The 13,612-nt window shown below is 37.1% G+C and overlaps 1 protein-coding gene across 1 annotated transcript in view; it reads left to right on the plus strand.

Moving 5' to 3' along the window:
* The first annotated feature begins 5,385 nt into the window (after positions 1-5,385).
* DHX36 (DEAH-box helicase 36) overlaps positions 5,386-13,612 on the plus strand; it is a 44,846-nt gene continuing 36,619 nt past the window's right edge. The window contains exons 1-4 of the mRNA XM_005907792.3: positions 5,386-5,706; positions 10,703-10,827; positions 11,574-11,805; positions 13,262-13,300. Coding sequence (XP_005907854.2) covers positions 5,455-5,706; positions 10,703-10,827; positions 11,574-11,805; positions 13,262-13,300 — 648 coding nt within the window. The 5' untranslated portion in view covers positions 5,386-5,454. The remainder of the gene's footprint in view (positions 5,707-10,702; positions 10,828-11,573; positions 11,806-13,261; positions 13,301-13,612) is intronic.

Raw genomic sequence — 13,612 nt, forward strand, 5'->3', positions numbered from 1 at the left:
TCAAGATTAATTTTTAAATGTGTTACATTGCAAAAATGCAGATATCACCTTGTTAGAATAATAGTAACATACGTATCAAAAATTAAGAAGTGATTTTTCTTTAAATTGCTTTATTCTGATCTTTGTGTAAATATATATTAAATGTATTACTTAAATGTTTATTTTTCAAAGTTATTAAGTTGACATTCTACATTTTTAAACTTTGTACTCTCTCACTTTACTCACATATCTTTATTATTAATTACAGACTGAATTATTTTTTTAAATGATTTATTTTGGCTCCCATTTCATTATGTTGAATCAGAACGCTAAATTACTTCACATAATCCTTCAGATTGTTTTATCTTTAGATTATTTTTTTTGCTACCAAGAAATCATTTTCAAAATAATTCAGATGTATTCACTACAAATGTAGTTCATTTAATATTTTTTAAGATCAAACTTGAGGGTTAATTTAATATATGACAAATGGCCAGATTAATCTGACAGTATAAATCAACAGTGTTAAATGCCTGTTATAAAAGCAAAAGTTGAATATTCTAATAATGCTTTGTAAAAGACGGGTTTTGATATATTAAACTTAGTTGTATAACTTTATAAAACAGAAAAGTGATTTTGCTGCTTAAAGTATAATTTCTACCAGCAAGGAAATTACAAACAGAATCATAATAAAAATGAAGAAATGCAGCACTTTGAGTGGAAAGGAGGAGATGACAAAAATTAAGGTTTAATGAACATAAGGACTTGATTGTAAGACAGTAACAGCCCTTTCTCTCCTGTGTGCTATTTTCTTTTCACTGGACTTGGGCCTATGCCGGAGGAACTGAATACAAAACAAAAAAACACTAGCATATTCCCATTTAATTGTCTTTGGTTGTTGAATTAACTATATGATGGATACACTTAAAAATTCTGTTGTATTGATACAATACCAGGATTATTTACCCTCAAGCCATAGACTAATCAGCATCACAATGGTAACCTGTAACACTTCAAACTCCAAGGCAACAGGAAGTGGATCTCAAGAAAAATCTACAGGGGCCTATGCCAAAGCATGAACGGCTCCTATCAATCCCTGTTAAGAGAGGGGAAAGTTTGACTACACCAGTATAAAATCTGCTTACTCTTTAATGTGATTATGATTGTAAAAATGTGTTCTGGTATAGGACATATCCTTATAGATATTTTGTGCTATGTTTAAATATATTACCTTTGCATTGTTATATTGTTCTTATTATTAATAAATGCTCTACTTCATATAGTTTATCTCTTTTCTACACAGACTGATATAGCTGAAGACAAAAACTGTTTACTTAATAAAAATATCACCACCTGGTGGTGACTCCTATAAACTGAAAAGTCATAATACCTATAATTTCCCAATAATATAAAAGCATATTACATAATCCCAAAGACTTCCAAGAGTTATGACTGACAGAGGCAACCATTTTGAAGATAGCAAATATCACAGTATTAATTAAAACAATTTTTAAAAGGCTTGGTAATGCATTGTTTGGAAGTTTTTTTCTCAATGTAGTTCTGTAGTACTGAATTTAATAAATAGATTTTCTCTTAATTTCTTATACTATTCAGCTACTTTCATTCATGTATTCATCATAATATTTAGTGAATGCCTATTTCATGCTAAAAATTATTCTAGGTACACAGGATTATAACTATGTAATAATTATGTAATATTTTGCAAAAAAAACAAAAAAAATGTGTGTGTATATACACATATATACTGTGAATAGACTGTGAGCACACACGAGACTTCTTTGACTTCCTTTTTTCTTGGGGAGTATAGTTGTTTTACAATGTTGTGTTGGTTTCGGCTGTAAAGACTTTCCTCACATCTGACATCATGTGTGAGTTCTGGTGTTCCCCAAACCACTATCAATTTTAATAATTCACTAGAAGAACTCATAGAACTCCTTGAAAGTTGTATAGTCACAGTTATGGTATGTTACAAGGAAAGGATACAGATCACAATCAGCCAAGAGAAGAAGCACATACAGCAGAATCCAGAAAAAAGGCCTAAGTATGGAGCCTCTGCTTTCCTTTCCCTGAGGAGTCATGAACAGCACTACTTCCCTAGCATCAATGTGTGACAACACACGTGGAATATTGCCAATAAGGAATGAATCTTGTTGTGCAGTCTTTAATGGGACTTCATCGTGTAGGAGTAGGGCAAAGATGGTTGACTGCTCACAAGACTGATCTCAGTTTCCATCTCCTCAGGAGGTCAAGCTTATATGGAATGAATAACTCAAAGGTACTACACTAAATCACATTTTTACTATCTGGCTGATCTAAGGACCTCAAAGTCACTTCTATCACGTATAACATTCCAAGGGTTTAGAGCAAAGGTCAGGCCTCTCTTTGGATAGGATTAAGCTGTTCACTACATATATGTACATTGGTCATATACAGCTCTTATACAGGTCATATACAGAGCTTCACTACATATATATGTATATATGCATATATGTCCGGAAAAGGCAATGGCACCCCACTCCAGTACTCCTGCTTGGAAAATCCCATGGAGGGAGGAGCCTGGTGGGCTGCAGTCCATGGGATCGAGAAGAGTCGGACATGACTGAGCGACTTCATTTTCACGTGTCACTTTCATGCGCTGGAGAAGGAAATGGCAACCCACTCCAGTGTTCTTGCCTGGAGAATCCCAGGGACGGGGGAGCCTGGCGGGCTGCCGTCTATGGGGTCGCACAGAGTCGAACACGACTGAAGAGACTTAGCAGCAGCATGCATATATCTCAGGTAATGCTAAGTATTTTGACATAAAATAGGCACCAGATGTAATTTTTAAAAATTAGAATAAAGGAATAATGACAGAAGAAGTATTGTTTTCAAATATTTCAGTGAGGAAAGCATTCGCTGATTAAGGTAACATTTCATCAGAGATGCAAGTCAAAGATCAAGGTGTTAACTGATTTGGTTCTTGGTAAGAGCTCTCTTCTTGGCTTGTAGACAGCCTCTGTCCTCACAGGGCCTTCCTTCTGAGGAAAGAGAGCAAGCTCTCTGGTGTCATTTGAAACATTATCTCAAACAATCCACACTATTTCCTTCTTCTTTTGTTCCTATCATCTCCAATGACTATCTACTCCTATACTGAAAAATTCACATACTTGTGTATCAGGTGTGCCCAACGGGTACATTTATTTGAACTCTCCATTCCTATAATTTTAATATTAGCTAAGAACTCCCCAAACATACACTCTCAGTCTTCTCTCTCTACACTTTTAACTCATAAAACCAACTGCTTTCTAGACATCAATTCGTATGTTTCATAGGTGCTCAAACTCTACTATTATTAATTATATATATTAACTCAAGCCTCGCCCTCCAACTTCCCCCCACCAAAATCTTCCTCATCCTATGTTCTTTATATTTTAGGATACAGTACTTCTCCGTTGGATCATCTTTCAAATCTTCAACTTAGGAGTCACCTGACCCTTTCCTCTAATTCTCCACATCCAAGTGAATTACCAAATCTTGATCATATTTTTTTCATTAGTATTTCTTAATTCCAGTCCTTCCCATATTCCATCTTGTTCTGTCATCCCATTCTGTCTCCCCAAAATCACAGCCTAAGTCTCTCTACATACATTCTTGCCTTCTCCATTCCTTTCTACTCAAAGCAGTCAAAAAAATATTTCCCTGATTTAAAATGTATTATTCTTTCTGTGACATGTAAGGTCTTTTATGGCCAGGCTCCTTTCTATCACTTTGGCCTTAACCATCAATTTCTTAAGTTTCAGTGTGGAATTTTCTCACTCTCTAACATTTCCATCGTCTTTCTTCAAGCACAATGTTCCATCCACCTGTAATAATTTACTGCTTACTCTCTCATTCTTTAGAAAGAACCTGATTCCAAAATTATATTCTTTTTCCATAACATCTCACGGCTATTGGTGGGTGGGGGAAATTTTTTTTCCTTTACTCTCCTATGTTTAGTTCTCTGGGACTTGGCATACTAAATTGACAAAAGACGGATTAGCAAGTGAAGGAAGTGAAAATCCACTTCAGTATTCTTGTCTGGAAAACCCCATGGACACAGGAGCCCGGTGGGCTACAGTCCATGGGGTTACAAAAGTCAGACACAGGTGAGCACACCCATATGCACACAAAACAGATTTAATCACATATCTACAGGAGTTCACAGAATTGTGCCTCAAGGCAGGGGTTAGAACTTGGCACTTATGTATCATCTTTTAGAGAAGGGAAGGAGGAGAAAGCTATTTATGGGAAAACAAATGGTTTTTATGAAACATAAACGTGCTTTTATGAGGATAGATGGAAGATATTTTTGTTACCAAGTCTTTTTAGGTGTGATGCTGATTTGCAGTCTCCAGTGACAAAAGTCCATCTAGTCCATCTTCTCTGATTACTCTCCCAAGGAAGGGATTTATGACAATAAAGATCTGAGTTCTTCTGGGAGGCTGTGTTTTTAGGCATTTAAAAGATTTTAGGAATTCAATTGCTACGGTTCAAAATAATGTTTTCTGCCACAGTGAAGTATTCTGAACCCCTTCATATGGCATTTTCCTTTAACTCACAATGTACATTTCTTTTGCCTTTATCTTCTCTTAAATACTGCAAGCAAATGAAAGTTGATGCCATACTTGTCTTGTTGAGTGAATATCTCCAGCACCTTTAAATCAGTATATGTATAAATGAACCGGATAGTCCCAGGGAAATTTGCAAGCCTGTGTAGCCAAGCCACTTGATTATTCAAGAATAGCTCGTGGAAGATACTCAATGGCCTGCTCAATCAGCAATAGACAGCTTCACCTAAACATAGGAATCTTCAACTGCTGTTTTACTTAAATTGCCTAAGTGCTCTACACTGAATTTGGGTAAGCAGGCTCATCTTATGCCTTTAGATAAAGGTAGTAAACGACGACAATCCTTTAAGAGAGGCAGGAACGTTCTTATACTTAATCATTGATTTGAAACAGGTGCGAGGCTGTTTTCATGCCATAGCCACTAGTTCAAAAATTTTTAAAGGAATTAATTTCTTAAAGACTTTAGGGGGAAAAACATTCGACTCACAGGTTCTTTTACTGTGCCAACCGACATTTACAGGGCCTACTGGGAAGCAAACTCCCGAGAGAATAAACTAAAACCCAAAACCCGTTTCTTCACATGCTGGACTTCCAGAAAGAAAACCTATAAGCCTCCTGCTGCCTCTCCCTCCAAAGGTATAAAGGTAAATATCTCTGAGCACAACACAGATTTCACCTGAGCCAACCCGGGGACCTCCCGGGCCGACGTCCTGTGACGTCACCGGAAACGTCTGCTTGTGACATTTAATGTCCCTCCCTCTTGCGCTGGGCGCCGGAAGCAAAGCGGAAGTGGACGCTCACCGGCTTCCGGCCCCTGTCGCCATTTCCAGCGGTTGCAGGTACTCACGAGTTGAGGTCTGCTGGGACAATGAGCTATGACTACCATCAGAACTGGGGCCGCGATGGTGGCCCCCGCAGCTCTGGCGGGGGTTACGGAGGAAGCTATGGAGGCAACCATGGAGGAGGCCATGGGGGGAACCGAGGCTCTGGAGGTGGCGGCGGCGGAGGTGGTGGTCGAGGCGGCCGAGGCCGACATCCCGGGCACCTGAAAGGCCGCGAAATCGGCTTATGGTACGCGAAGAAACAAGGCCAGAAGAACAAGGAAGCAGAGAGGCAGGAGGTAAACTGAGACTCGGTAGTGGAGGGAGGATGGGGCTGGACAGGTTTCTTTTCCAGCCTTCTGCCCACCCCCCCCCCTTTTTTTTTAACTTTTTTTTTTTTTTAAACTGGTGTATGTGCTTTGTGAAGTGCAAGTGCTAAAGCTTCCTGTAGTGGATACTAGAGCGGTAGCGGAAACGTTGGCCACGTGCATCTTACCTGGAGCTGTTGAGGTTTATGCGGGCCAAGAGTACACTTTGCTTGAAAGACAGAGAACTGGGAACCAAATATTAAATTGAAGGTCCATCCGGAATTAACTTTATTGGGTATCACGTAGTATCTGTAGCTACCCTTTCTGTTATGTTACTTTAAGTTCTTTGCCTGATGAACTCTAAAATAGCGGTTTTATACATTAAATACAGGTTTGCGTGGAACAAAAAGCACTATTTTGAATGTAGATCCTTCCAGCTTTCATTTTAGTATTAAGATAGGCACAAACTTAGGTTTTTTATTATTACGATGGGCTGCGGAGATTTCTGCTGATTAGGAGCTCTTTGAGAAGGAAACCTAGGATCCTAGAAGTGGAAGAAGTTTCGAGAGTTGATTTGGTCTTTTGTCTTCAGCTGGCAGTTGTTGCTTTGATTTGTATACTAAACACCTGTCTGTAGTAAAGGACCCATTAAAGTTCCCCGAGTGGCCTATTGTAATAATTATGTATATATGATTAAACCTAAGTCTTCTTAATATGAGCTCTACAGTAGCTTTCTACTTAAAAAACTACTTAAAAAGCATCTTTCATATTAGATGCAGAGTGTGATTGAATCACCATTTAGGCTTCTGTGTTTCAGTTATCCCATTTCTTTGTTTTCCTTTTATCTAACTGAACTGATGTCATTTTTATTGAATTTCGGGGGAACATTATCCATTTACCTTAACAATTTACCATTATTCTTCAAACGACATATTTATTTGACATGCAAATAATTAGAGTATTCATCGAGCAAACTTTTTTTTAAAGTTAAGGGAAGCACATCTAAGTTGTCTTGAAATTGGGAGAATGATTGAATGATTAGTATTTGAGAATATACATAGTAACTTCCCAAGAATTCTTTATCAAATTTTTTTTTACCCTTTTTTCACACAAGGTTTTATGCATGTTGCTATGGAGATCTGAAAAGTATTCAAGGAACTTACAGTCTAGTTGAAAAAATAAGAACTAAACAGGTGAAACGTTAAGCAAATCAGGAAAATCTGTTATTTCCACCTGAAGCCAGTTGTACATTGCATGATTATAAACTAAACTCTTGACTTCCGCCACCTCCCAAAACCTTCTCCATTTTAGTACAAGTCACTGCCAGTTTTTCATTTGTCAAGGCCAAAATGAGATTAGTTTTGATTCTTTCATTTCAGCAAATCTGTTTTCCTTCATATATCTCAACTCTAACCACCTATCTCCACAGTAGTTTCCATAGATCAAGCCACTATTTTGTTGTCTTTCCCTGAATCTTAACTGCCTGGTCTTCTATTTCTACTCCTTCCCATAAAATCTGACTCTTGTAGAGCCTTCAGTTCAGTCACTCAGTCGTGTCCGACTCTTTGCGACCCCATGAATTGCAGCACTCCAGGCCTCCCTGTCCATCACCAACTCCCGGAGTTCACCCAAACTCATGTCCATCGAGTCGGTGATGCCATCCAGCCATCTCATCCTCTGTCGTCCCCTTCTCCTCCTGCCCTCAATCTTTCCCAGCATCAGGGTCTTTTCAAATGAGACAGCTCTTCGCATCAGGTGGCCAAAGTATTAGAGTTTCAGCTTCAACATCAGACCACTCAGGACTGATCTCTAGGATGATTTCTATTTCTATTTCTACTCCTTCCCATAAAATCTGACTCTTGTAGAGCCTTAGGTCATCTCATTCTCTAGCTGACAATTTGAAAGCCAGGTCACTTCTGTCTCAGTCTTATACATTTCAGTCGCATCCTAATGTGTTTTCCAGAAATCTTGGCAATTTAGATTCTACATATCAGGTTTCCTTCTATGACCCATACCTTTCTGAGCTCATTTCCCAATCTGATGTAATTAAAGTTTTCATAAACATACTTTTTTTTTTTGCTTTTTTATTATAGTTCTCATACCATTCTCTAAAATTATCTCTCCATTTTCTCTACTAAATATTTCAATTTTTTGAAATATTTCAATAATTTGGCTCAGCTTCTCTTTTTTTGATCACTTTCAGCCCTGCATGATTGCTTGCTTCCCGTTCAAGATTCCCAAACCTTTACCTTTTAAGTAATCTTTCTGCTTACAGTGACTGTGTTCTAATGATGCATTGTTACAGTTTCAAAAGATATTTTTGAGGCTCTAATGTATTTGAAATAGTATTAGAGGCACCTTACAGAAATTGTGGTGTGTTAGGTGCTATAGGGCAGTTAGAATACAATGTTTAAGTAGTACAGTAAGGAAGCTATGGGCTTATCACCTGACTCAAATTAGGAAGAGCTTAGTAGGTTCCCTAGAAAAAAAAACCCTTAAGCTGAAACTTGAGAAAGTATATTTGTGTTTTTGACTTGGGGTCTTAGGCAGAAGCAGCAGCATGCACCACAGCCTAGAGGTCAGGAGGAATGTGTTCAAAGAACTGATCAAGTAAGGGCATGGCTGAGGAGGGCAGAAAACAGACTATATTTTAATTTGCAACCCAGTACTTATGTATAACTGAACAAGGCGTTTCATAAAATAATACTTAATTACCTGTACATTGCCCTGGGGCTTTTGTTTTTGTTTCTACCTTTCTGCCCTCTCCTCCTGCCTCCCTTTAATGCTGGTCACGATACTTTCATTGCACAGATAGCAGTATGAAAGGTCCTGGACTAGAAGATAAGTAGAGCTCTGACGTTCTTTCCCCTAAGAACTCTAGCAAAGTCATTAAAGCATTTTAAGCAAAAATGAAGTGTTAGATTTGTGTTTAAATTCACTCTGGGTAGCCGTATAGAGAATGGATTGAAGAAGAGAGAATTCTGGGACGGGGAGACCAGTTAAATAGCCCCTGCAGTAATTCAGGTGAGGAATGACACCTTGAATTAGGACATTGGCAGTAGGGATGGCAGAAGTGGACAGCTTCAAATGTTTTAGGAGATAGACTCAAGATGATTTTAGCTGGAGGAAGGGGAAAGCAGGTGTGAATGAATGACACTAATGACCACAAAGAGCACACTTACTGGAGGAAAACGATGGGATCAGCTTAAGCACACCAAGTGTGGTATTATAGGGCATATAAGTGGTGGTTTCAGGGAAGTAGAAGGCTGTGTGGATCTGATGCCTAGAGGAATCTAGACTGCAGGTGAACACTTGACAAGTTTGTGGGACTATGCCTAGTAGTTGAGATATAGAAGTGAATGGGAATAGTGATGGGACAGGCCTGAAATCTGTAGACCATTGCTTCTCAAACCTGAATCACCTGGTATCTTGTAAAAATGTAGAACTCGCGCGGGCTCAGATACAGCTTTTCTCACAGGCTCCCAGATGACGTCAATACTGCTGGCCTGCTGAGCACTCAGGCTGTATAATGAAGAACAAGAGAAACAAGGTATGGGCTGAGGAGGAGAAGCTTGAAAGATCTAGGAAGGAGCCTTCAGAGAAGAGAAAAATAAGGATGTGGATGTTGTTTTGGAATCCAGGAGAATCCTTTAGGGAGAAAAAGAGTATATAGAAAAGTGAAAGTAATCAGTAGTGGCAAATGCTGCACTAATGTCAAGTAATATAAGAGTTCAGAGTGTCTTGGATTTAGCAACAATGTAATTGGTAACCTTGATGAGAGCACTTTTCATGGAGTTGTGGAATTAAAAACCAGATTACAGTGGAGTGCCTGGAGAAGGAAAGAGGCAGAAATGGGGTACTTCCAGGCAGTTCTACAGTGGAAAGGAAGGAGAAAAGTTAAGGGTGGGAGAATTCAAGGGAAAATATTTGTTTTTGTTTTAAAAGTGAAGAGGTTTGACTGTGTTCAATTCCTACCATCATGAACTGATGGTAAGGAGCCAGTGGAGAGGAAAGGTGTATTAGAGAAGACTAAATCATGTTACAGTAGTAGTAGATAGCCCATAGATCTTAATGAATTACCACAGTAAAGGTTTTCTGCTCACATTACTTGACCATTGGAGTTCACTGAACAGTTCTCATGAGAATAAAGTCCACAGAGCCTCTGCGCAATAATTTGGACAACATTGTGAGTCTCCTTTGCCAGGAGTTTCCAATTATAAGCTGAAAGAATATTTGAGAATGTCCAGAGCAGGAAAGGGATAATCAAAAAATCAAATACCTTGGTAAGTCATGAAACCTAAAATATGTGTATGAGATTCTTCAGGCAGAGGGTGAGGTAAAGTGAAAAGTAATGTAATTGGAAGAAGGTTAGGAAGGAGACACCTACAGAAAAGGGCTAGATTCAGGTTTGGAATTTGAGCATTCTTGAATTAACTGCCACAGCCTCTGGGGCCTCATTGTACAGAAAACCTCATTAAAAATAATTTGCCAAAAAAGTTTTATATGTTTTTCAGGGGCTATTTTGTCTTTCAATCATCTCACCTTTTTGTGAATATAAAATTAATATTACAAGTTGAGAACTTTTTAAGTGAGACTATTTATAATGTAAGAGATTTAAATGCTCATTGCCACCAAAACATTTCTTGCATTTTTTAACTTTTGTTTTTATCAGAACGTTTGCGTTTATTAAATTTAATTGTATCTTTTAAATTTTAAGATAGGAAAAAAGTAATAACAGTATAATGTAAGGGTAGAAAGAGCACCAAAGTTTTAGTAAAGGACATAATTTTTTCTTCACCAGTTACAGTAGAGATGATTTTATAGACACATAGTAGAAAAGTGTTTGGAAGGCAAGTGGGGGGTGGGTTTAACTTTCTTTTATATGTTTGTTGAATATATATTGTGTTGCTTTAATTTTTTTAGTTGTCAGATGATTTTGCACGTTTTGTCATGTTGATAAGGGTGCTTTTTCCTTTGCACAACATAGAGAGCTGTAGTACATATGGATGAACGTCGAGAAGAACAAATTGTGCAGCTGCTACATTCTGTGCAAACTAAGAATGATAAAGATGAAGAAGCACAGATATCTTGGTTTGCTCCTGAAGATCATGGGTAAAACAAAAAGTATTCTTTTTAAAAAAATTAACAGTGACACTTGTTTTAGAGCATTTGCTTGCAAAAAATGATAATAAATATTGTTAGACTCTTCTATAAGTGTAATTTAGCCTCAAAGTATTTTTTCTTCTTATGTAGATTGAGTAGGGTTAGTGAAAGATTTAAAAATCTAGGTGGTATCATTCCCACAGAAGAATTTAATGGTAGGAATAATCTACTTACATAGTAGGCTGATGAAGTTATTATTTATTGTTCTAACTACCCACCATTGTATTTCCAAAATTCTCTTGTGGAGGAGATCTGTAAAAAGTTAAATTGCTGTTGTAGGAAATTCATAGAAACTATCATCAGGGCAAATTAGAAGTAGTTTTTCTGGGACTGCGTAGTATAGCATCCCATTTGTAGCTCAGAAAGGGTAGCAGGAAGAAAATGAAGTTGTGTAATAAAACAAGGCTCAGAAAATTAGGTAAAGAAAAACACTAAGTCATTGCTATGAAGGAATGACTATTGGGTAGACTTTTATTGTTTAACTACCCCAAGGAATAACCTATCTGTCAGTATCTATCTGTAGGGTGGAAATTGAATTTATTATAAGAATCTAAGTATTTTCATATTGCTCTACTAAGATAAAAGAATAAGCACTTGATTTTGGTGATTTTGAAATCATTAAACAGCATATTGTTCTATTGTTTCAGGGCTTGAGTGGATCTTTAACCTTTCATTTTTTTATTTTTTCAAAATAGATATGGTACTGAAGCTCCTGCTGAGAAAAAACCAAATTCAGTAAAGAATGTGGAGCATCAGGAAAAAAAAATGATAAATCAAGAAAAGAGGCCATTTAGAATCAGGGACAAATACATTGATCATGATTCTGAATATCTCTTGCAAGAAAATGAACCAGATGCAACTCTAGACCAACAATTATTGGAAGATTTACAAAAGAAAAAAACTGACCTTCGGTATATTGAAATGCAGGTAATGGAAAGAAAAGATTTTTACTTGTCATCTCTTCTGACACTTGATAAAAATGTATTTATGGTTAGAGGTAGCTGCCTGATACCTAAATGAGTTGAGATTTTTCAACAAGCCATCCTCTGAGAATCCCCCACCCCCACCCTATCCCTCCCACCCACCCCCCCATAGTACAGAAAAGTAGTGAGAATGGAATTACACATAAGGAGCCTATCTCACAGTTTATATGATGAAGAGAAGAAATATTTAAGAAATGGGTAGTGCAAATGGAAAAAAAATCACTCTTTAATATTTTTAGACTGTTAGATGTTATAAGAGACAGGTTGGTTAGAATTGTAAAGTTGTTTTCTTCTGGAACATCTAATCCACTCTTTCCTTTTACAGATGTTAAAATTAAATCCCTCAAAAGTCATATGATGTGCTTAGGTACACTGACACTTTTAAAGACAGAACTGTGGCAACTGAGTTCTCTTGAAATTTTTTCAGTATTTTCTTATCCTGGGCAAGGTCCCTCCTGCTAAAACATGAAATTGAATGCTTTGTGGATGGATGGATGTTCTAGAGATAGATGTAATAAAATGTTCACTTTTTTTTTTTTTTTTTTTAAAGAGACTAGGGAATTCTGAGAGCCATGTCTTTAATGTGCAGATATGTACTGCTGTTTTTGAGAAAGGCAGATCATTGTATCTCCTGTAGGAAAGAAAGGATCTTTTGGCTCAGTGAAGGTTGAATATCCTTATTAAAACAGATCAGCTGAGGTTGTCTAGGGACCAAATGCTGTAGCTCTTTGATGCCTTTTGAGTGAAAATATGTATTAGGGGCAGAGAAGATTTCAAGATGAAGTTATTGAGACTATTTTACCTGAGAGCTGAGCTGCTTGTATAACCTTAGGAACACAGTGTTAGCTGCCATCTCTGCTTTGTATGGAGGATAGAACTCAGATATTATTGAAGATGAGTAATTGATCTAGTGCAGAGAAAGTTAGGAGAAGAAGTGGTTGGTCTTCCTTTTGGTCAGGCATGTTGTAAATGCTTCCTGTGTACCACATCATTTAAACCTCTCAGCAGCCCTGTGCAGATTACACTTGTCTGTTTCACAGGAGGAAAAAGAATCTTAGGTTTAGTGACCTACCTGTGCTTTGTGCTTGCACAGCTAGTACCAGAACCAGGTTTAAAATTTAAGTGTTTTTAAGACCTCAGCTTTTTTCATCCTTGGTAATATGCCATATTTTTTTTCCTTTAAGTTACAATTTTTTGATAAACATTTTTCCACTTGCTTGATGCCTGTCATTGTGCTATTTTCCAAGATAAGTCTCGACACCTCAAGCTATGTGGTAAAAAAAAATACTTTTGGACTCTTAATGTGTTTATCTATGATATATTCTATTTACCAGGATTATAATTTGATTATATTTCTCTTGTAAAAAATGAAAATTTTTTTTTTCTTTTTATAATTTCAGCGTTTCAGGGAAAAGCTGCCATCGTATGGAATGCAAAAGGTAAAATTTATATACACTATTTAATGTGATTTGCAAAATGCTTAAATCCATTTCTTTTAAGCTTTGAATCAAGAAGAAATATAAATTAATGAACCTTTCCCTAAAGGATAGTCTTGGAAGTTCGTTTTATTCTTTTGAATTGTTGAAAGACCAAAAAAAAAAAAAACATTTCTGAAGCAGTTTTACTGAAAATTTTTCTTTATTTATGTCCATGATAGAGTTTAAAAACAGAATTTTCACTTGTAAGTTTGTTTCCTCATACAATCACCCTGTATAGAATAATATAGTCTCCCATCCTTCCCTGACCTCTCA

This window comes from Bos mutus, chromosome 1 (genome assembly GCF_027580195.1).
Source record: "Bos mutus isolate GX-2022 chromosome 1, NWIPB_WYAK_1.1, whole genome shotgun sequence".
Lineage (NCBI taxonomy): Eukaryota > Metazoa > Chordata > Mammalia > Artiodactyla > Bovidae > Bos > Bos mutus.